Source organism: Haemaphysalis longicornis, unplaced genomic scaffold, assembly GCF_048455015.1.
Source record: "Haemaphysalis longicornis isolate Haplotype H1 unplaced genomic scaffold, Haemaphysalis longicornis Haplotype H1 scaffold_3, whole genome shotgun sequence".
Taxonomy (NCBI): Eukaryota; Metazoa; Arthropoda; class Arachnida; order Ixodida; family Ixodidae; genus Haemaphysalis; species Haemaphysalis longicornis.
The window spans coordinates 21,166,904-21,188,901 of NW_027526335.1; the positions used below are offsets into that span (position 1 = coordinate 21,166,904).

Sequence of the window (21,998 nt, forward strand, 5' to 3'; positions counted from 1 at the left end):
GGGGGGGAGGGGGGAGGGAAGGGGCTTTGCAGTTAAGGAGAAAAATATGTTAAGGAAACTGCAAAGGGCAGAAAAAATTTCTACTGTAGTTGCCGGTATTCTCCACAACTCACCGACTCTGCTCACTTCTTATTTTGTCACAGCAAAATATTGCACCCCTTTTCTTCTATAACGGGCTATGGTGTATTTCGTTCATCGTTCCGTCGGCCGGAATATACCTTTAGTAGGGATGCCTGTTTTGCTTCTTGTATCGTATGCTGTGCATGTTAAGAACACGGTCTCATTTTGAACGTTCGTCTGCCGTCGTTCTCATTGATTTCAAGCATGAAATCGTTTTTATGGTGCATAAACGAAGTTCGGTTACTGCTTCACTGTGTGTAGTGTATACATTTTCCCCGCGGAAGGTTAGTTTCTTTGTTGTTTTTTGTCTTTTTTCTTCATGCCTTGGCACAAATGCCTATGGACTGTTCCCGAGCAGGTTAATAAACTACTTATTTATTTATTTATTTCCTTATTTGTTTGTTTGTTTGTTTGTTTGTTTGTTTGTTTGTTTGTTTGTTTGTTTACAGGTCATAAGCACGCTCGATGCCGTGGAGACTGTTGTGCTGGCCACGTTGCCCTTCTTCACTGAAGGACCCTGCATAGAAAGTAAGCCACCCGCATTAGCAACTCCCGTGGCACTACTAACATCCTCGCATTGAACTGCGGAGGTGTATACGCTAGGCTTAGGCTTCCACGCATTTTTCGAGGTCCTCACATCAAAACTCCCGAGGTTCTGTGCGCCTTTGAAGCGTGAGGCATTCCTTGGCACGAGGAGTTTCGTAGCACGCGTTTCAACTCGGCAGTAGCGAAAGTGTGTGTCTACTCTCCTTCCCGTCCCGCCTGATGCTCTGCTGCTTTCTTTCAAAGTATACAGTGCTTGCGTTAAAAATTTCATTTTGTTGGTTTTTGATTCGTGCCCTGGCATAAATGCCTGCGGGTTGTCTCTCGGCACGTAAATAAACTATCGACTGAATGATTTATTGATTGATAGATTGAAATTGAATTGAAAATAAGTTTTATTAAACAAACATGATATGGGTGCACAGTATATACAGGAGGAGGTCCCATGGTTATAAAAACCGCAAGCGGGACACAAGATGGGTAGGTAGCTTAATTTATTTATTTAATATTAATGCTGCTCCCGGACACTTTGATTCCTCCTTTGATGCTCACGTCCATACGTCCTTTTCGCTTGATGCGGCCGCGTTTAATTCTACGCCAATGCGTGCACCTGACTGGTGGATGAGGAGTCCGTTTGTTTCAATTTATTGTTATGACATTGTCACGAGATATATAAGAGGCACCATACCCAGCTTTCTCGCTAAAAATTACAATCTTTCAGAAACCTAGCAAAACCACTTTAGGAAAGTGATATTTGGCATAAAGCCAGAAGTCAAGGTGAAGATGAAAGCGCTAAAAGAACTTTCCAGGATTCCGAACATTTTTTGTGCATTTCGCTGTCAAATCTTACTCCCCATGCATTTCTATGGGATAGTTTCCATGGCTCAGGAACCTTAGTCGCGCAATGTGCGTGACTTGAAACTGTGCACAAAGCAAGTATTCACCCCAAATATTAGCTGTGCAAAAGAACTTTTCATTTCGCTAAAAAATTGGAGAGTAATCACTGTTGAAAGGACTGCCATGAGCGGGAAAGTTGCACCTGGAATCTTTTAAAGGATTCATATCTGCCGCTTCTTTTGCAGCTTGGCTCGTGATCACGCTGTTCGTGAAGGCCTTCATCGCCATCTTCTGCTGCTTCACGGCCATCGCATTTTTTTTCAGCCTCGGTGGCGTACGTACCACCCGTCGTCTACTACTTCTTCATTCAGAAGGGGCATTCCTTTTTGTGGTGTTGCTTTTATGCTCACCTTTTCCCTACTCCAGCCTAGGTGTAGTCGATTGAACTTTAAACTAGTCGATTGAACAAGTGGTATAGACTTGTTTTAAAATCTGACGTCTTTACGCGCCACAAAGGTTTCATGCAATTCCCTTTTTGCCTGGAAGCGGTTTTTGAGTGGAGTTGGAAACTATTGACAGCTAAACTGAAAAGTTTAAACTGAAAAGTTAAAACTGACAGCTAAACTGAAAAGTTTAGGTGTCAATTTCTTCGCTTGGCAACACTCCAAACGGCTACTGACATGGCCGAAGCGCCACGGACATGGCGCTATAGGCGGTATTCGTTGAAAAGTTTAGCGGTCAATTTCTTCGCTTGGCAACACTAGAAACGGCCACAGACATGGCCGATGCGCCACGGACACGGCGCGGCTTGGGCCACTGCGGCCGCACGCCGAATAACAACAACAACAAAAAAAAAAAACGGCGTGCGTGTCATCTGCTCCGTTCCAATCCGATTCTAAACGGTGGCGTCAACAGAGATGTTATTAATCCCACTCACTTTGAACTTGAGGCAATACTTTGCGTTCGGTGTGGCTGCAAACACATGACTGAAACACAGTCACGTGCTTCACAGTCGTGCTTAGCATGAAAAAGTACCGCCATCCCGCGGAGCCCGACGTAACGTGTGACGGCGCACTCGCATGGTTGCATGGAGGAGAAGAGGGGTGCCTGATCTGCGGGCGGTGCGCACGACGTCGCCTAGCAACAGACGCTTGGCCACAGATATGGCGGCGCACATTGGTTGCCTGTATGTATTCCGCGCTATTGAATACCGGCTATACGGCCAAGAATATATTTGAGGCACTATAATGGCGCGGCTTGTGCCACTGCATCCGCACGCCGCAGAAAAAAAAAAAAACGGTGTGTGTCGTCTGCTCCGTTTCAACCCGATCCGCAATGGTGGTGTCAACGGTGATGTTTAATCGCACTCACATTGAAGTCGAGGCATTACTTTGCGTTTGGTGGGGTAGAGTTTGAAACGTCCAACACAAATTATGTGCTTAGCACGGACAAGTGCCGCCATCCCGCGGAGCCCGACGTAACCAGTGACAGCGCACTCCCATGGTTGCCTGCATGCGTGCCTCGCCAGTGAATACAGCCTATAGCGCAGCACGGCCCATGTATCGGTTTACCCGGAATGAATCGTAAGTGCTTATGTCATCGTGTCCCTCGTGCGCGCAGCTTGTGCTGCTGCCCGTGGAGATGTTCCTGCTGTGGAACACTTTCGCGATCCTCCTGTGCCTGGTTCTGAACCTGTTCTTGTACCTGACCATGCTCACCGAAGACCGAGAGCACGCCGACCACCTGAGCTGTATGCCCAAGACCACGGGACTCTACGTAAGGCCTTAGCACTCTATTCCCTGCACACCATTGACCCGGTCAGTGTCCGGCGTGCCCACTGCGCGTGTTCCATTCAGCTTGTTTATAGCTCTAAGCATAAATCGACACGATCCTAATAAAAAATGGAAGAAACCATACGCAAAAAAAAATATTTCTTCTTTTTGCGGCATGGTCATGCGGAGGCCAGTCCGAAAGAAGTGTATTCATGACAGCCAACAGCTGTCCCTCGTTGCGGTGTTGTCCCATTACGCAAACGCAATCGTCAGATTAACGATCATCTCCTCGTGGACCAACGTTGTCTGGAACGACCGTAATAAGTTTGGTCATCGGGAGGATGCCTCATATAAGTGTGGCGTTTGGTCATGTTATGCTCGGCCTAGGATGCTGTGTGACATTTTTTCTTTGTTGTAAATTAACCCGTGGAATTAAAAAGGGAAGACAGAATAAAAAACTGTGATGTGTAAGGCTCCTCTGCGCATTTGTGTTTTCATGCGGTGAAGCCAGACTTTTAATATTTTTGTTCTATTCTTATAACTGTAGAATTATTGCGCTTGAAAGGGAGCACCTCATCGGTTTATCTTACTTGTGCAACTCCGGAGTTGAAGATTCAACGAAGAGGTTTTTGTTTGCACAAAAGTAAAAGAGAATAGGAACCGTGTTGCGTGTACACTATTGCATGTTTGTTTAATCCCCGACTCACACACTTCGATTTTTGTTGTTGTTTCAGGCCTTGGTCACCTTGGCTTCACGAGCTGGTCTCAGGTTTTCGGTAAGTGGTAGGAACAGATTCTTCCACAAGGATAAGCAAGAAAACCAGTTTCGAATATTCATGCGTTATACTGCGACCATACATATAATATCGAATAATAAAGCTATCTGAGTGTCTTTTTGTATAGAAGTGGTTTTCACAGACTTTGGGTTGTCTGGGAAGGCATTGAGTCCTTCTGAAAAACTTTCAATTGTTTACCGATGTGACATTTTCTCGTTAATTTTCCGTCCCCTTAATAATGACAGTGACCCAAGAAGTTATTTTGTATCAAGGTACGCATGTAACAAATATGATGTGTTCCTAGGATCCAGGCAAGAAAGAAATGTAGGCTCATGCGGGCTTACGTACGCAGCGCATTTACATCGTCGTAATCATGACTCGCTCCTCACTGGACAAGAATAACCAGTTTGAGTGACGTGATAAGCAGAACGACGAGCGGGATCACAACACCGTTTTAAGGGCGAAGCACCTTAGGACCTCGCTTTGTCCAGGGCTTGGCGTCCGTGCACACAGTGTTGCGCATGCGCGAGGAGCATTGGATTGGATTGGATTGGCTTTGGATTGGATTGGATTAAATTGTATCGGATTGGTTTGGATTGGAATTTATACATCATGTACACACGCGTTGTCTCTCATTTACATGCGCGAGTGCGCAATGCCACGGGTGATTTACGATAAGAACGATCCCCAGTGCTTCGCCCACTCGTGATGATTCACTTCGTGGAGATGCGTGAATTTTTTTCAGAGCGACGGCGGGCGGAGAAGATAATCGAACAGAATAACACGCCTCTTTAGGAACCGGTAATGTTAGCAAGAAACAATCTTTTACGAGGAAAAAAAGAACTCCTGCACCTCTCCGGTGGCTTTTTCTTCCAACGTTCAGGCTGTGCGGGAAAGCCAAGTACGCATGAAAGGTGTATAGCGACGTAAGAGCAAAGCGGTGGGGGGCGGTCACGGCGATTCTCACGTTTCTCGCCTTCTTCGTTCATCAGATATCAGAGGCTGTTCTCCGCGGCCCACTATGCAGTCTGCCCCTTTCGGACTGTGCCTGCACACCATCCATGACCGCTTTTAATTTTATTTGCATTTCTGAAACTCTCAAGCGCAATAAACAGATAAATATAAGAATACGCTAAATGAGCTTGAACACGGGTGTTCTGTATGCAGTGCACGTGCAACCTATCAAGCTGAAATTTTCGCTAATAAAGTGTTTTTATGGACAAGTGTCGGCGATGAAGTTTTACTAACCACTGACGCGTTCTAGCTCAAACGACGTACACGGTTCGCGCTTTGCTGTCAGATTTTTGGGAAGTTGGCAGCATTTACATGTTTCCAGCGGCAAACAGAAAACAAAACGGCTGCTACCCGCGCCCTCCTCACTTGCAGGCGTCTACTTTTTGGCGCAGCTGTCCCATACGTGGCACATGCTTGCTTAGCGCGGCAATAACGTCTACGTGGCAATAACGTTTACCTTGGTGGTATAATGCTTTTTTGTTATACGCCGCAGAACTGTCAGTGTTGGTAGGTTCCGCTGTGTAGCGCGGGAGCAACCCAAACAGTGCTCAGATGCAGTTGGGTGTGCGGGCTCACGCGTGATTCCCTTGTGTTTCAGCCGTGGTACTTCCAGAGCAGGCTCTTCACGGCCACATTTCTGGCTATTGTGCAGGTAAGCTCTAGTGTATACAGTTCCCACTGATTTCCCACTAATTTACTTTTTGCAATAACGTGCAGAAGCGTTACGTAGCTGAGTTGGTGGACAGGCAAATGAAAGGGAAACAAAAATATTATGACCTCTTTTACTCTCTGAAGGTGGAGGCTAGTGGAGCTTTGAAGCCCACGACACAGGGGTGATCAATTAGGTGGAAGAAGTGCAGCTTGCTCGACCAGTTGGTACATATTCACGGAAGGGGAAACCATCGAAAGAAAGACGTAAACACAGGAGAGACTGGACAACACACACGCTGGACTAGAAACTGAAAATTTAATTGAAGAGACCGACACACCCTGTGAACACCTAAGCCAAAGCATGCGCCAACACGTACGTGTGAAACGAATAAAAATGCTGTTGTTCACTTAGGTGTGTTGTCTCGTATCTCCTGCATTAGCTTCTTTTTTAATACGAAAGTGTTTTATTCCCGGATACACGAATATTTCGGTGACGTCATACCCGTCACGGAAGTGACGCCAGTACAACGAAGCAAGCGGCCTGTAAAGGGCGCACCCCTGCACACGGGGTCTTCTTGCGGGGAAGCAACCTTTAGTACTAAAGAGTACGTTATGCTTAGGGTTGTTTGTTTTCGGGTTTTATATTTTAACACGACAGCGTTTTATGCCGCGATACCCCAAGATTTCACTGACGTCATGTCCGTCACGGAAATGACGCTAGCACACCTTTGCCGATGCGACACGCCAGCAGGACGTCGCTCACCAAACACACCCACAAGACAGCCGCCGACCGCAAATGATGCTCAGCTGCAGATTTCGCTGCAAATTTTACTTTCGTGTTTTACTGGTTCCTGTGACAGAGGAATCAACCAGTTTTTTTCGCTGGTTTCCCCTCAAGGCAATAAACGGAAGATATGATGAAATTTTACTTCTCTTGAGTGTTGACGACGCTCATCCCTAAGATGCATATATACATGCACGTGCATTTATTTTGACGCTACGGATCTTCACAATGGTGCCTATTGATAACTGATCTACTAAAGATGCTTATCCAGGTGAGGTGAGGCATAAGCTTGAGGTTAAAATAATGTTTTGAATGGCGTGCTACTTGAGGAGGGACCGCGGGCTAATAACACACGTACGCACACACCGGTACGTTCGTTTTCCAGCGCGTCGCTCTATGTAACGCCTCGCGCACCAGTGACATGTGCAGTACACGGAGTTTTTCTCCTCGGGCCTCAAAAATTCCCAAAACCATATATAGTCACATAAGCTTCGTTTAAAAAAACGACCGGTTTTCAGCAGGCTAGCACTTCTCCAGACTGGACAATGCGTAAACCGCCCATGCCAGCTGCAGACGACCCTCATACCAAACATTCGTCTTACAAGAAGCAAACAAAAATAAAATAAAGCAGAGCGGGATGTTGCTTCCGGGCCCTCCGTAAACGACACGGGCTGTGCTAGTGTGACTAGTGAGCCTGTTACGGACGGACGAACGGACGGAGGCGCACGAACGCATGCACGCACGCACGCACACACACAAACACACACAAAACACACACACGCACACACACGCACAAACGCACACACACACTCACACAAACACGCACACACTCACACAAACACGCACACACACACACACACGCACGCTCGCACGCTCGCCCACACGCACAGACTTTGCACCAACCAGTTGCAAAAGTATAAGTACTCCTCTCTGAGCTCTCGGGACGGGGAGTCACCTGCTTGAAACCGTCCCCCGTCTGAAGGCCCCATCAGGGAGGACTGGACCCTGGCAGGACGCGCTGTCTCTAATGGAACAAAATAGGGCTCACATTTCATAGCGAAGCTGCATATGGCTAGGATCCTAGGATCTCGCACCAGCGGCAACAGCTTACTCAGCGGCGTGTGTTCAGCCATAGCCTCCTCTATAGAGGAGGCTATGGTTCAGCGTATGGAAGAAAAATAAAGAAAATCAAAAGAATGTCTTGGGACCACATGTTTTGACATGAAACGTCGACTTTGAAGCCGACTTCAACTGTATCGCTGTAAGCTTGGCTTTTTAGGGTGGTTTTCCCACGGTGCCTACTGCACAGTGAAGCATGGCCATCTACAGAGAGCCTTGAAAGACCAGCAAACTTGGATCACCAGGTGCCAGGAGGCACTGGAAGCATATGGTACCCGAGATGACGGAACCACCCCATCTAGCGCTTAAGCGCTACATGCTCAATAAAGTTGTTCCTCCTCCTCCTACAGAGAGAGCATGGCTGCAGCTCCGTTATACTCCTCTCCACCGCCACCGCCTCTTTCCCAAGCCACGCGCGGCCTCTCTCCCCCTGACATTTCGCACTGCCGCGCGCCCTTCGGCGACCAGCTGTGCGACGCACTAGAGCTTGCGCTGTGACTGGCGCAGCCATGCTATCATAAAACGTCATTGTCTCTGCCCAATCGCGTGTCTCCTTAATCTGTGACGTAAAGATCGGACCACTGTACTTATAATTCAATATAACATTGATTGATTGATTGATTGATTGATTGATTGATTGATTTTATGGTTTTACGCGCCGACGCTGCACAGGCGATGAGGCGCGCCACAGTGGAGGGCTCCGGATTAATTTTGACTGACCTTTAACGTGCGCTGAAATCTCGAACACACGGGCATTTTTTGCTTTTCGCCTCCATCAGAAAAGCGGCCTCCGCGACGGGAATCGAACCCGCGTCCTTGTGCTCAGCAGCACAACGCCATAGCCACTGAGCCACCGCGGCGAGTAATTCAATATTGGCGGTGAGCGCGAACACAGACGGCGCTGCGAAGCGCGCCTCCGTGACGTCAGCTTAGGGATTCTCGCATTTGTCGTCTGCTTCACTCAGGATCGCTCTCCCTGCTGTTTCTTTGCGCTCGGTCAACGTCTGATGCTTGTCCGCACCAGAATTGGCGTGTGGGTAACTTTTTATCATAATAATAGGCTTAAAATCGCATACACTAGCTCATGGTTTCAATTAAAGTATAGTTTTGGATACCGCTACGGGAGAAACATTGCCGGCGCCACCCCATTCCTTGCGAAGCCGGTCCTGTGCGGAGAGCGCAGAGTCGGAGCTAGGTGTCAGCTTCTCATGTAAGCATTCGAACAAAAGGAACAGTCAGCTGCTAATAACCGACAACAGCGAAAATGGAAGACCAAAACAAATTCTAGGCCTTCAGGGCTGTCGGCTTTGGCAGAAGGCATCACGATTCCCGGTAATCATATGTAAGGTAAAACAGTTTTTGCAACCTTGCCGAACGCTCGAACGCGTTTTGTCACATCACTTTACGTTGTCAAGGCATGAAAGTTTGCCGACATGCCCTATAGACTGCATAAATTGTAGGTTGAGTTCCAAATAACCCAGTGTGTATATACGCGAGTGCTGATTCTGTACCATGCATCTAACCAGTATGAAGGTTTATTGAGCAAAACGAGTCACGTGTTCGTTAAATTTGTAGTAACACATATATGTTCGTTAAGACCTGGAGGGATATTTCGGAACATTTTGCACAGCCATATCTTCCCGATATTCGGATATGCGTTATAGGAAAACTGCACTCAAGAGGACGAGGAGGAGGAGTAAGGGGAGGAGGGGGAAACTTTGTTTAACAATTAAATCGATCTGGTTAGTGGGCCGGGTCCTCAGTCCAGGACCAGAGAGTATAATAACAATATAATTACGATAGAAATTCGGAGCACAAAAGCCGCCTTCGAGTACTGTAGACCACGTTGTTTAGGGCGCGATCGCGGTGGCGTAGCACAAACCTTCTCATTGTATTTGCATGTGAATAAACAAAACACGCTGCGGATATGCACCTTCTTGCACGCAGCCGTAATGAAAGCCAATTTGTGAAGAAGGGAATGTATGCCATACAAAATGAAGGAAATATCCACACGACCTTTGTGAGGCTCGCAAACATCCCCAAACATACTAAGAAGTTGGTGACGGCGCAGAAAAATTAATGCGTTGGGCAGAAAAAAAAAAGCAAGAAACATTAATCCGATACAAGACAACAACGAAAGAAACAGAAGAACGCCGCTTTATTTCCTGCTGTGCGATGAGCGTGTAGAGGCCGCTGCTTGGTACATAGTATTACACTGTTGAGTCTTCATAGGAGCATCTCAAAAATACTGCAGGGAAGCCTGCGCATTTTGAATACTTATCGAGAAGCTCTGATCGCTGATCCTCGCGAATAAGCAAGAAAGGACGAGTTACACACGATCTTCTGACCGGTACTCTGAAGAAAGTTGTTCTCTATCTCTTCGTGTGTTGCAAACTTGTGGGGGATACAGCTTGAAATTATTCAGATGCGTCAGAAGCTGGCAAAATAACTGAGTCGCTAGAAATACGCTTTTTAACGCACTACAGCAACGAAGCGGGCGATTTCTAGCCCAGGCACTGTTGCCCCTCACAAGCGGAGTGTAGCAGACGACAGCGGCGCGAATCCCTAAGCCGACGTCAGAGCCAGGGGGCGCCACTCAAAGATCTCACCGCCAATAGCAAATCCCCAATATAGCTAAACCTCAACATAGCAAATCCAACCAGAGCGCCAGCTTCGCTTCCCTCTTCACAGCCGCTGTGATTTCCTTAAATGTTGCTTCAGTGCTTGTTTTGCGGACTTGACATTGGACATAATGAAAAGCAATTGCAGACAAACTCCGATTTTAGTATCACCAAGCTAGCGTCAGTATTTCGGACGTCGTCCTGCAAATAGCATGACGCAAATTCGTTCGGTCATCCCGCCCTCAGCGCAAGCAGTAACTTCATTTGTGAGGCTAGTGGCTGTACCCGCAGAAACAAAAATGTACGCCGAAGAAAAACTTCTTTTGCGCAAATTTTGAATGGTGCCGCGGAATTGCATGTATAACCTACTTTTTACAAGTTGCATGAAGCACGGTGCCAAGTTTGCAATAATGTTCATTCAGACTGCGTGTACCTTGGGCGTTTCTGCGGCAGTTGCTGATCATCTGGTACGTCAACGCCTACTACGAGGCCCAGTGGTCGGAGGATGAGCTGGTCGGCCTGCGGCCCATGGGCAACCTGCTCCTGCCGACGGAGGACCTCGGTGGTGGCGACAAAACCCCCGCCGCTCCGAGCAAGCCCGCCCCGTCCAAGCCGGTTTCGACCGGCCCGACTGGCAAACGCAACCAGGCCCCCGCCGCTCCGAGCAAGCCCGTCCCGTCCAAGCCAGTTTCGACCGGCCCGACTGGCAAACGCAACCAGGCCCCCGCCGCTCCGAGCAAGCCCGTCCCGTCCAAGCCAGTTTCGACCGGCCCGACTGGCCACGTGAACCAGGCGTTTGAGCCTGGCGACGATCTCGGTGGAGGAGGCCATGGCAGGCCACCCTACAACGACTATTTCGGAGGCCCGAAGCACTCGGGCGTCGACGACGATCACGGCTACCGTCGTTCGAGTGGCGTCGGAGAGGTGGACGACTTCGGAAGCTGGGATGAGGACGACGACGACGACGAGAGCGACTCTTCTCATCGATTGCCCCATTCGCTACGGTAGCCTCGGTCGCAACAGTGGACACTGCGGCCCTCGTCGAAACACTCGCCAAGGTCGCCACTGCCACTACAGTCGAAATTTTCCAGCCGCCAGGAAGGGGTCGCGAACTGTCGTATTAACTACAAAAGGAAATCATACATTACATGCTGTTTATTAATGTGTATTCGTAGTTAATTTTACACGTGAAAAATTTACGTTTCTTGGCCAAGGAGTGGCGGCTGTCTTAAAAACTCAGCTGGTCTCTGCCCGGGTTTGTGACTCATGCTCGCACTTCAGCTGAACATATAAGGGAAGATAGCTTGGTGTTTGACTTTCATTCAGCATTTTCATCTTCTAATTTCTGCGAAAATAAATTTTCTCTCTTAGCTTATAATAACAGTTTCATTGACTCGTCTGTCAATTGACGTAATGTTAATCTACTAAAATTGGAGTTGTCAATCGCGGCATTCGGATTATAAAGCTTGAAGCGTTGACTCGTGACACTCGTCACCGCGAGCTATGATTGGTACCTCCGTCCCAGCAGCGGCCACGATGATGATGATGCTTAGCGGCTTCCCCTTTGTAACGGGGTGGCGTTGCACAGCGGCCTTAGTCGCAACGCCACTGTACAATCACCTCGCCAAAAAATACAAACAAAATAAATACAAATAATATAAAAAAATACTTTTACAAAATTTTTGTGCTAGTCCTACTTCTTTGTTCGCATGTCTTCCCAGATTGTTCTCTGCTCTTTCCCCACCAGCATGCTAACCTTCTTTTACTAACCTCTACTGCTGCCCAATTCACTTTTCCGCTAACCTGGTCTCCGGAAGCTAGATGGCTCCCTCACTGAGGACCGGACGGATACTTTTGCACTCCGTTACAATATGTCGCATGGTTTCTGGCTCCTTTCCGCAGCCTGCGCATAGTTATTCCTGTACCGGCTCACGGATAAGCGTTTTTGTCCGCAAGCAACCCGCCCGGGCTTCAAAAAGCAATGCACTCCCTTTGGTATTATCGAATAATTTTCCCCTGTGATCTCCTGTTTCCCGATCCTGCAGATATCTAAGGACTTCTTCGCATCCATCCTCTTTTTCCAGGTCGTTGTCGCTGATTCTTTCAATTAATTTTTTATTGCCTTGGTCGTTTCCCCTACACTTCCAGGTTTCATATACATTGTCCTGAGCCTTCCAGTTCTTTTCCTCCACTGTGTGTCTACGCTTTTTACGTAAAGATACCGTAACACTTTGGCCGCCCATCTCTGATCATCCATATTTCTAAGTCGTTCTTCAAAACATTTTTTGCTCTGTGCTTATCTCATTTCGAAGGATGCCCATCCCATGTCTCCCTGCACTGCCTCATTTGTTGTTTTACTGTGTGCTCCTAATGCCAATCGACCTACCGCCCTGTGATTTACTTCTAGCCCTGATTGAATCTCTAATTTGACACACACTACCGCGTTTGAAAAGGTAAGTGCTGGTACCATTACTCCCTTGCAGATTCCTCTCACTACTTCATATCTGTTATATCCCCACAGTGCTCTGTGCTTCAACGAGCAGCGCCACGAACATCAACGAGCAGCGCCCTCGAGTGGCAAAAAACAGCAGCGGTCAGGGGTGAAAAGTAGCTTTTGCCCTTACCATTACCGCTAAGGGGGATAACATGCGTGTTGTGCGCAGACTGTTGCGCGATTTGGTGCTTGAAGAATGCCTCGTCAGGCGTTTATTTGGTGTTTAGCCTTGTCATCCAAGACAATACTAGTGTAAGAAATATCTCGAATAAATGCAAACAAAAAAGAAACAAAGAGAAAAATGGGGTAACGCTTGTGGACGAGGGCGTTGGAGGAGATACAACATTGTGCGCTGATATGAGCGATGCGATTCATGATACGTATGATTATAACGATTAGAGGGAAGCTTTCTTTGGATCTTACCCGTGATTTGGCCTCCGTCAATGTTTCTTTGCTTAACCAAGGTCACGTGATTTAAACTCATGAAGATTGTTTCGTTGTCAAAAACACTTCGCGTAGCAGTGTGTATGAACACGGAGTATATATAGGCAAAGAACTATTGAAAATACTAGCGCCGGTTGCATGGTTCATACCTATCAACAATGTTTAGGAAACGTACAAAAAAAAAACACCCTTAAGCTGTGACACAACCCAGGCAAGCACTGCTCTTTTAGTTAAAAATACACTCTGGAGAGAGAGAGAGGAATTTTATTGAAATGAAAAAACACAGAAAGGTTGTTCTGATGGTAAGGGAAAGGACGGAGAGGAAAGAGCGTGGATAGAGGACGAGAGAGATGAAGATGGCGGAGAAATAAATAAATGGCTATGTATAGAAGATGCCTATACCGATACTGTCCATGTGTTAAGAGGGTTCAGCAGTGCCGGCCTCCCGTAGACAATACATGGACACTTTCAGAAGCCATAGCGCGCCTAATATTTGGCCTAACCCTATGGAGTTAGTATCAACTTTTTCCGCTTTCAAAAACGGGGGGAATGTTGCGGACAGATTTTTAAACTGGGATCTCGTTTTTTTACAAACGAGTAAGAAATATGAGCGAAAACATGGGTTTTCGGGGGTACCTGTGTTTCTGCACGCCGCATTGAAAAAAATCGGCCAATATCGAAATTCTGTTCGCAACATTCCCTACCTTTGGCTCTTCTGATTGCATACATGCCGGTAGAATTCTTCCTAGGCGAATAGTTTTAGCGCTAGGCTTTCTGAAAGTTCCGCAGCTCGAGAACGCTCGCAATCAAATTTCCCACTCTTGTTGGTGGCTCCGTCTTTCGTAATCAGGAGGAAACATTATTAGGCTCTACCACTCCCCGCGTACACGCTGCGGTCTTGGTATGTTACTGCGCGGATAGCCGGACTTTTGGGCTTATGCGGCATGAGCGCGAAAGAGCGAAGAAGTTTACCGTCACTCTTGCGAGTGGCACCACCGCTTTGATTGCAACTATGCATTGCAGCGTCATCTCTTGCGAGCCGGGTTCCACGCTTATCAGCGCGCGGGGAAGAGCACGGTTAGACCGATGGCGTTGGTCGAAGCGGTGAATATTTTGCTTTTTCACCGAACGACGGCTTGATTCCGCAGTAATGCTGTTTAGTTTTTTTATTATTGAACTGTGAGCCAAGACGAAGCGCTTGCTCGAAGTGACGCGACCTCAAATCTTGCCGGTAAAGCTGCTGCTTGTGTCCATTGCATACTGGCGGTGTCACGGTGCAAAAATGCAGGAATAATATTTTTCTTGTACAATTGGGGAAGAGGGCAAGGGGGTGGTTTCGCATTTGAGCGGCTAAAAAAACTTTAGTGGGGCTTCCTGAACGGAAAACGCCACCTGACTTCTTTATTTTTCTGTTTGCTCCTTAAAACATTTTGCCTCCTGTTTCTGCTCCTCCTGCTCCTCCTTCTCTCTCTCTCTCTCTCCTTCTCTCTCTCTCTCTCTCTCTCTCTCTCTCTCTCTCTCTCTCTCTCTCTCTCTCTCTCTCTCTCTCTCTCTCTCTCTCTCTCTCTCTCTCTCTCTCCTTCGCGTAGCATGAGCAATATACATTTAGGAGCACCCGTTTTTCAGATTACAGGGACAGCTTTTTCTTTATCTCCAACTTCGGCATTCCCGCGAACGGAGACTTAGCTTATGCAGCCACTTGCATCTGCGTACGCGTGCGTTAGCGGAGTAATGCGTAAACCCGCTGACTCGTGCGCTAATATGAAGCAGGTGTACCACATTATTGTATTGTTCGATTAGCGTAGCAATCTTCCTAAATCTCAGCGCGCCTTTATAGAAATCGTAAAATGCAACGTTTTTATTACTTGATTCCTTGTTTTTATCCATTCAAGGCTGAAATTGCTGAAAGTTGCTGATGGAGGTAACTGTGCGAGCGCACAGAATGTTCACCTTACTTGAAATTAAGTATATTAAATCAAAAGTATCACTCTCCTTGTACTGCAATTAATGGAAATTCTTCAGGCTGACCAATGAGTTACTTTTACTGTCGGTATGGAGGTTATTTTTTCTGCAGTTTAAATATGCACTTCCAAAATTGCTTCCAAAATCCTCTTTCACACCGTTCGATTTTCAGTCCCCAAGGCAAAGAAATGCACGGTGTGCTGTAAGATGCACTGATACAGAGTAGAGGTAAGAAATCCATGCTCGGAAGTTTAGCTTAGTCTTTGAAATAACGAAATTTGATTTTTCTGTTTTTTTTTTCGTTTCTTTCTTTCATCTTATTTTCCATCCCTGCTAGCGCGGTCTTTGTTTAATACTTTTTATTACGTTTAGGGTTCATCGCTCATTTTCAACCCTTTAAAGCATGGATAAACGATTGGTCGTCAATGACAGTTCACCGGTGTTTGCCTTGTTTTATTATTATTTAAATTTTTTTGTGCCAGTCCACGCACATACATCTTTTATTTATTTGCGCAGACTGTTCAGTTCGTGTACAAATGAAACACGAATGTTACAATGTGTTTTGTAGTATCTGCGCATAATACGTATACAAGTGCCACTTGTATGTAATTGTAGCTTGTATCAACGTGTTGCAGCGCAGCACAAAACGAGAGACAAAAACGCAGAAGACACACATCGCACTGTGTGTCTTCTCCTGTGTTCCTTTCCCTAGTCTTGTCCTGCGCTTCGACACGTATGTACCAACTCGCCAAAACCACTACTCTGCTGTAACTGGTATGCATTCATGTGTCTAGTACGTTGGCTACAACAGCACTTGCCTTGTTTATGCGGCACTTTTGTCGTCAAACAGATCAACGGATTTATGATTTTAACCGCCCCCCCCCCCCAACATACAGAATTGCTGTTGGTGATGCTGAAGTAAAGATTTGAGTGATTCGTATTTGTTAAAATGCTCTTTGACGGGTACTTGGTTCATTTGCTTTCATTTATATTCTATTGGAGTATGCTCGGCCCATTTTTGTTACCGACGACCGATCTAGACCAACCACCGGCAGGCCACGACGGTGACTTGCTTGATCTTGTCCCCTCCATCATGCTGGCGCCATGGCTTGTAATAACTCAGTGAGGTTCTGTCCTTTTACACCTACATAAATGATAGCATCGTAGTCTTAACACTTTTATCAGAAAAATCCTTAAATTGTATTTTGGATTAAACAGGTTGGAGCTCTTCCATATTATATTTCCCTCTTTCCCTTTTTTTCAATCTATTTCTGGTCCCACACATGGATGTGTAATTTACGCTGTATGTTAACCTAGGGATTTGGGAAGCCAGGCATGTCCTGCTCAGAGAGACGATTTCGCCTTCACGTAAAATAAGTGGACTTGTTTGTTTCTTTTCGAGATATCACACATTGATTCTTATTTTGTGTATGCCCCTATGCACAGCTCTTTGATGTTTTTTTTTTTTATCGCTTACTCTCCGCAATTCATCCGCACTTGGGGCGGCGATATTCAGTGCCCGTAATCATTCAGATTTTTTAGCCCATTTCAATAACTGCGCCCACAGTAAATACATTTGTAAATACATTTGTACCACACACGTGAATCTGACAACATATAGTTTACAGGGCGAGCCTGTACCTGATAATGCTACGATGACGCATCCAGATTCCGGCGGCGCGCTTCCCAATTAGCGCCCTCACGCTCTCACAGTTATCACTCTCACACACACGCACACACACAGACACACACACGCACGCGCACACGCACAAGCACAGAAACGCGCACCCACGCACATACGCGCACACGAATGCACGCACGAACGCGAACGCACAGAAGCGCGCGCGCGCACGCATGCACGCAGGCACGCACACGCATGCACGCACGCACGCACGCACGCACGCACGCACGCACACGCACGCACGCACGCACGCGCACGCACGCACACACGCGCGTACGCGCACACGCGCACACGCACACGCACAGAAACGCGCACCCACGCACATACGAGCACACGCATCCACGCTCGCACGCGAACGCACAGAAGCGCGCGCTCGCACGCACGCACACGCACACGCACATGCTCACACACACACACACGCGCGCGCACGCCCGCACGCACGCACGGACGCACACACACATACATGCACACACGCACGCATGCACGCACCCGCGCACATACACAGACGCACCCACAAACACACGCAGGCACGGACATGCACACACGTACACATACACTCGCTCACACGCAAGCACATGAACACGAAGGCACACGTAGGTGCAAGCCAGAGCTCTTTGATGTTACTTGATGTTCTCTGAGTTACTTTGATACAAAGTAACTCGGGGTGCAAGCATGCCAGTAAAATTTGACGCCAAAGTAGCAGCGCGATTTCATACAATTATCTTGCATTGTATTTTCTGCAGATTCTTCACACCTATCTTTTAGAATTGCGAAATCAGTTTACCACGTCCATATAACTCACGAATAACCGTTGCTGTCCGGAATAAATCAGAGTGCTACTCAAAGATTCTTGATCAATTCGATAGCAAATTCCGTGCCTTGCCTGTACCTTGAAATACTTCATAGAAAGATACGCAGCACGCCCGTCCCACGTCGGGGAACTATATGAATACAGTGTGGCTATAGCGAGCGACCCGTGTGTACAGGAATAGCTACGTCCCTTGCTCAGTGGAACACCGCCGTGATTTCAGGGTTGCGGGAAGCAAAAACACAACTACCCAGGCTACAGTCATCACACAACGGCAACGCAAAATTTAGCAATTTACCCGCCGCCGTGGCTCAGTGGCTAAGGCGTTGCGCTGCTGAGCACGAGGTCCCGGGTTCGATTCCCGGCCGCGGCGGCCGCGGCGGCCGCTTTTCTGATGGAGGCGAAAAGCAAAAACGCCCGTGTGTACGAGATTTCGGCGCACGTTAAAGATCCCCAGGCGATCAAAATTAATCCGAAGCCCTCCACTGCGGCGCGCCTCATCGCCTGCGTTGCGTCGGCGCGATAAAACCCTACAATCAATCAAAATTTAGCGATTTAAAAAAGCGAAAAGCAAGCACTCGGGAATGTTCCCATACCAATTCTGCAGTACCCGTGCACAACCGGACAGCCTAAAAAAATATGTCCAGATACCCGTCACTGCGTGGCTGCGACAAAAGCGCAGCGAAGATGCGGGTGCCATCCCGGCCGCTCTTCAGATGGAGGCGAGAAGGAACTACGTCCCCGTGTCGAGATTTCGCAGAACGATCTGCAAGTGGTTGTAATATTCATCCGGAGCCCCCCACTATCGCGCGCTTATATCCCAGATGTGGCTGCAGCGTGTTACAGTGCCAAATTTTCAAATTTTTCAAAGCGCACCAAACGCAGTCCAGGCCGAGTTGACCTCATGCCCGTACATGGTACACCACGTTCGGAAGTCGCCTTGTAGTCACAGCGTCAGCAGGCGCATATTCGTTATCTCTCCGCTGCCTCAGCTGGCCGCGACGCGCGTCTGTCTCAGCCACGTGAACGCTGCGACTATTGATAACGCTGGGTCATGTAGTCTTGGACAATGCGTGAGACTGCCCAGTTCGCGTTGTCTGTTACAGTAAACGGTCTATTTTTTGCTTTAAACGTTGTTAACGGAACGTTGAAAGGTAGTTTCAGGAAGTGACAGAAATGTTGCGTTCGTTGCAGGCATTCAATTAATCTGCATGGGTCTTTCCATGGTTCGAAAGAAAGCAAGAGCGCATCAGACAGGACGGAAAGAGAAGTATAAAAAACACTTGCGCAAGTGTTTGTCAAGTTCTCTTCGTGTTCCGCCTGATGCGCTGGTTTCTTTCAAAGTTATGTATTGATCAGCCCAACTTTTCACTCTTGTTTTTGGTGTTATTTTCTGGTAATTACTGGGTCAGTGCTGGAGGTTAATTTTTACCAATTGCTTTAAATGTTTTTCGGACGTGTCGATTTCGAATAGTGCACAATTGAGTATTCATTGTTCTTTACGTTGTCTGTGCATGTTAACATTGAAGCTTCTCTTCCAAAAAGTCCAAAAATATTCATGAATGATCATACATACGTGCAAAATCTTCTGTGTTAGCTGAATTTTTCCGTTTTCTGGAATGTTTGGTTTGTTTAGGAATACGTCTACGTTCACGGCCGCCAAAACATGCAACCACGCACTATTTTATTTATTTAGTTGAAGCGCTCACCAACAGTGGTGTGCCTACTCGGGTGAGGCACTGGGTAAATGAGGAATATAAGGCATACAGAGGCAACACATAAGCAAGGGTAGTAAATCGAAAATGTGTAAAAGAAATGTGTGGGTATACGGGGTGTTTCATCGAGACTAATTATATTAAAAAAATTGGATTTTGGAAATAAAGCTGTTTTTCTTGTGCTAAGTGATCAGGGGCCGTGGCAGGTGCCAAGTGCTATTTATGGAAATAAGTAACTGGACTTCATTAATCACCGTTTCAATTATCCTAGGTTAGATGCTTGATTGTAATGATTAACTAGTAGAGGATCATGAGTCCATCTCGTATCGATTATTGCATTTCCGAAATTGTAACTGCGTGCAGAGGTACAGCGCTCAGAACCTAAGCTCACCAGATGTGGGTAAAGGGCTCCGGGCCGAAGCAGAGCGCCGCGAAGCTGCGCTCTCAGGCTCATGTCACTCGGAGCTGTACATGCCACACGCACGCCGGGCTTTATCTTCGGCCCGAAGAGAAGCAAGGGGCACCTGAACAGCCGAAAAGCATCTGATAGCCGGATTTATAGGTTACAAAGTTCCCAATCAGGGAGTTATTACGTCTAAACAATCTTCGGTCGGCCGATGTGGCCACCGAAACAATAATGAGAAAAAAAGCGCTCCGACATTGGGAATGAGCGTCTCGGGTTACTGTGTTACTGGGGGGGGGGGGGGGGGGGATATACCACTGAAAGTGAACTAAGGGAGGGCATGTTTTAGCCCGAACGAATAACCGTTGGACCACCGTGGTAACGGAATGACTACCCTGAAATGAGAATAGAAAGAGCACAAGACCGCTAGCGCTATGAAAGAATGAAATAAAGAAATTAAGCGTAAATGAGTTATTCGGACAGAGCAATATAAAAGCAGTTGGACTCCCACGGGCAACGCCCTTGATAGGCTGATCATTCATTCATTCATTCATTCATTCATTCATTCATTCATTCATTCATTCCTTCATTCATACATATCTGCATACATACATACAGACACATACATACATACATACATACATACATACATACATACATACATACATACATACATACATACATACATACATACATACATACATACATACATACATACATACATACATACATACATACATACCTGCGTATGCACATACGTACGTACGTACACAGTGCACGTACACGTACACGTACACGTACGCAGTGTAGACGTATTATGAAAAATTGAGGAGAAACGTGCGATAATTTAAGTAAACCGGCATCAAATTTCGTTAGTCACATTTAGCTCAATGTATAACATATGACTTTAGCGTTACGGTAACGTTTACGCAAGCTGTGACCTACGCATTGCACTTGTTACATGCGCTTTCGTAGTTCCGTAATATTTGTGGTCACAATAATTGGTTATATTTCTTTACAAAAATAAACAATACAACAAAACGCCTCAAATAAGTGCGCTGCGTAGGATTTAAAGCCAGAATATCTTGGTACACCAAACACATTTCGTGGAAAAGAACAAAAAGAACGAGCTAAGAGAGAAATCACCATTGATACGTAGAGGAAGAACCGGTCATAAAAGAGCGTTCTAAGCAGAGCCATGGCTGGATCCCATCCGCAACACCCCGTTTCCCGTTTCCCTTCTCATGCTAAAAACACCGGGCAGCTAGGCAAATTGAATTGTCCAAGAACTCGCAAGGCGTCGCAGCAATGACCACAATTACTACCGTTCGAACCACTATGCGCGTAGCTTAGATTGGGCTTAACCGCTTGCATAATAGTGTGATCGGGAAAGTGATAGTTCTTCTTGCTTGGTGATTTTTCATGACGAAATGTTATCTCGTCGATACCACGTACAATCGTGTACTTTTAATTCAAATCCTATGTCGCATTGTGCGAAACTTTTCAAAGGCAATACAGCGGTAATAAATTCCAACTAAGCTGTTTCACTATTCGAGAAATGTTATAAATGATGTTATATTGACTGCGGAAAATATTAAGGAAGAAATTTGATCAGAGTACAAATATGTTTTCATGTTAAAAGCGAAGCGGGTGACAACTTTAGGCACCCTTCTTCACCTAGAAGGGCTGATAAAGCTGTAGTTATTGCCGGCACAGCACCGCACAGCGTGATTTGCTCGCCCGCAAGAAATGTGTTTTCAGTTTCTGCTCTGACATTGGTGTGATTTTCTTCATGCGTAACACTCGCAATCGTCGCTGCAGTAATTTAACACGCATAAGTGGGATATATAATTCTCCTTGAAGAAGTCACGTTTCCTGGCTTCCACAGAAGCGCAGCGAACCAAGCATATATCCCGCAAACGGCAGGATTGACAACGAATGCTGAGGAAAGCCTGCAGCCCAGTAGGTCCACACGCACCCCTTGCCGCTTTCGTAGCTCGCTGCAATGCTCTTCTGTCGGTCGGAGCAATGTAACCGCCGCCGTCTATGCTGGCGCGAAAGTGAATTGTGTATACGCGCTGTCGCATTTCTGTGTTCTTACCTGTGCGCGTAGATTGATACCAAAGGCTTAGAAAACCTCCAAATACATTTTCTGTCGCCTTCTTAGACGCAGTGGCCTTATCTGGGGGTCGCAGGAAATGAATGTATATTTTCATTCGCACCACGAGAAGCACCCTCCTCGCCCTCTTTGCAA

The 21,998-nt window shown here is 46.8% G+C and overlaps 1 protein-coding gene across 1 annotated transcript; it reads left to right on the forward strand.

Moving 5' to 3' along the window:
* Window positions 1-2,920: 2,920 nt before the first annotated feature.
* On the forward strand, window positions 2,921-11,585 carry LOC144173816 (uncharacterized). Its single transcript, XM_077702072.1, has 4 exons — window positions 2,921-3,276; window positions 4,007-4,048; window positions 5,661-5,714; window positions 10,691-11,585. The coding sequence occupies exons 1-4, from the start codon at window positions 3,094-3,096 to the stop codon at window positions 11,243-11,245; spliced, it is 834 nt and encodes a 277-aa protein (XP_077558198.1). The 5' UTR covers window positions 2,921-3,093; the 3' UTR covers window positions 11,246-11,585.
* The last annotated feature ends 10,413 nt before the right edge of the window (window positions 11,586-21,998 follow it).

Excerpts from the sequence above, each read along its gene's own strand:
- LOC144173816 (XM_077702072.1), top strand. The coding sequence starts at position 3,094 with ATGTCATCGTGTCCCTCGTGCGCGCAGCTTGTGCTGCTGCCCGTGGAG. Across the intron at positions 4,049-5,660 it reads GAGCTGGTCTCAGGTTTTCG|CCGTGGTACTTCCAGAGCAG; the intron begins GTAAGTGGTAGG and ends CTTGTGTTTCAG. Across the intron at positions 5,715-10,690 it reads CATTTCTGGCTATTGTGCAG|TTGCTGATCATCTGGTACGT; the intron begins GTAAGCTCTAGT and ends TTTCTGCGGCAG.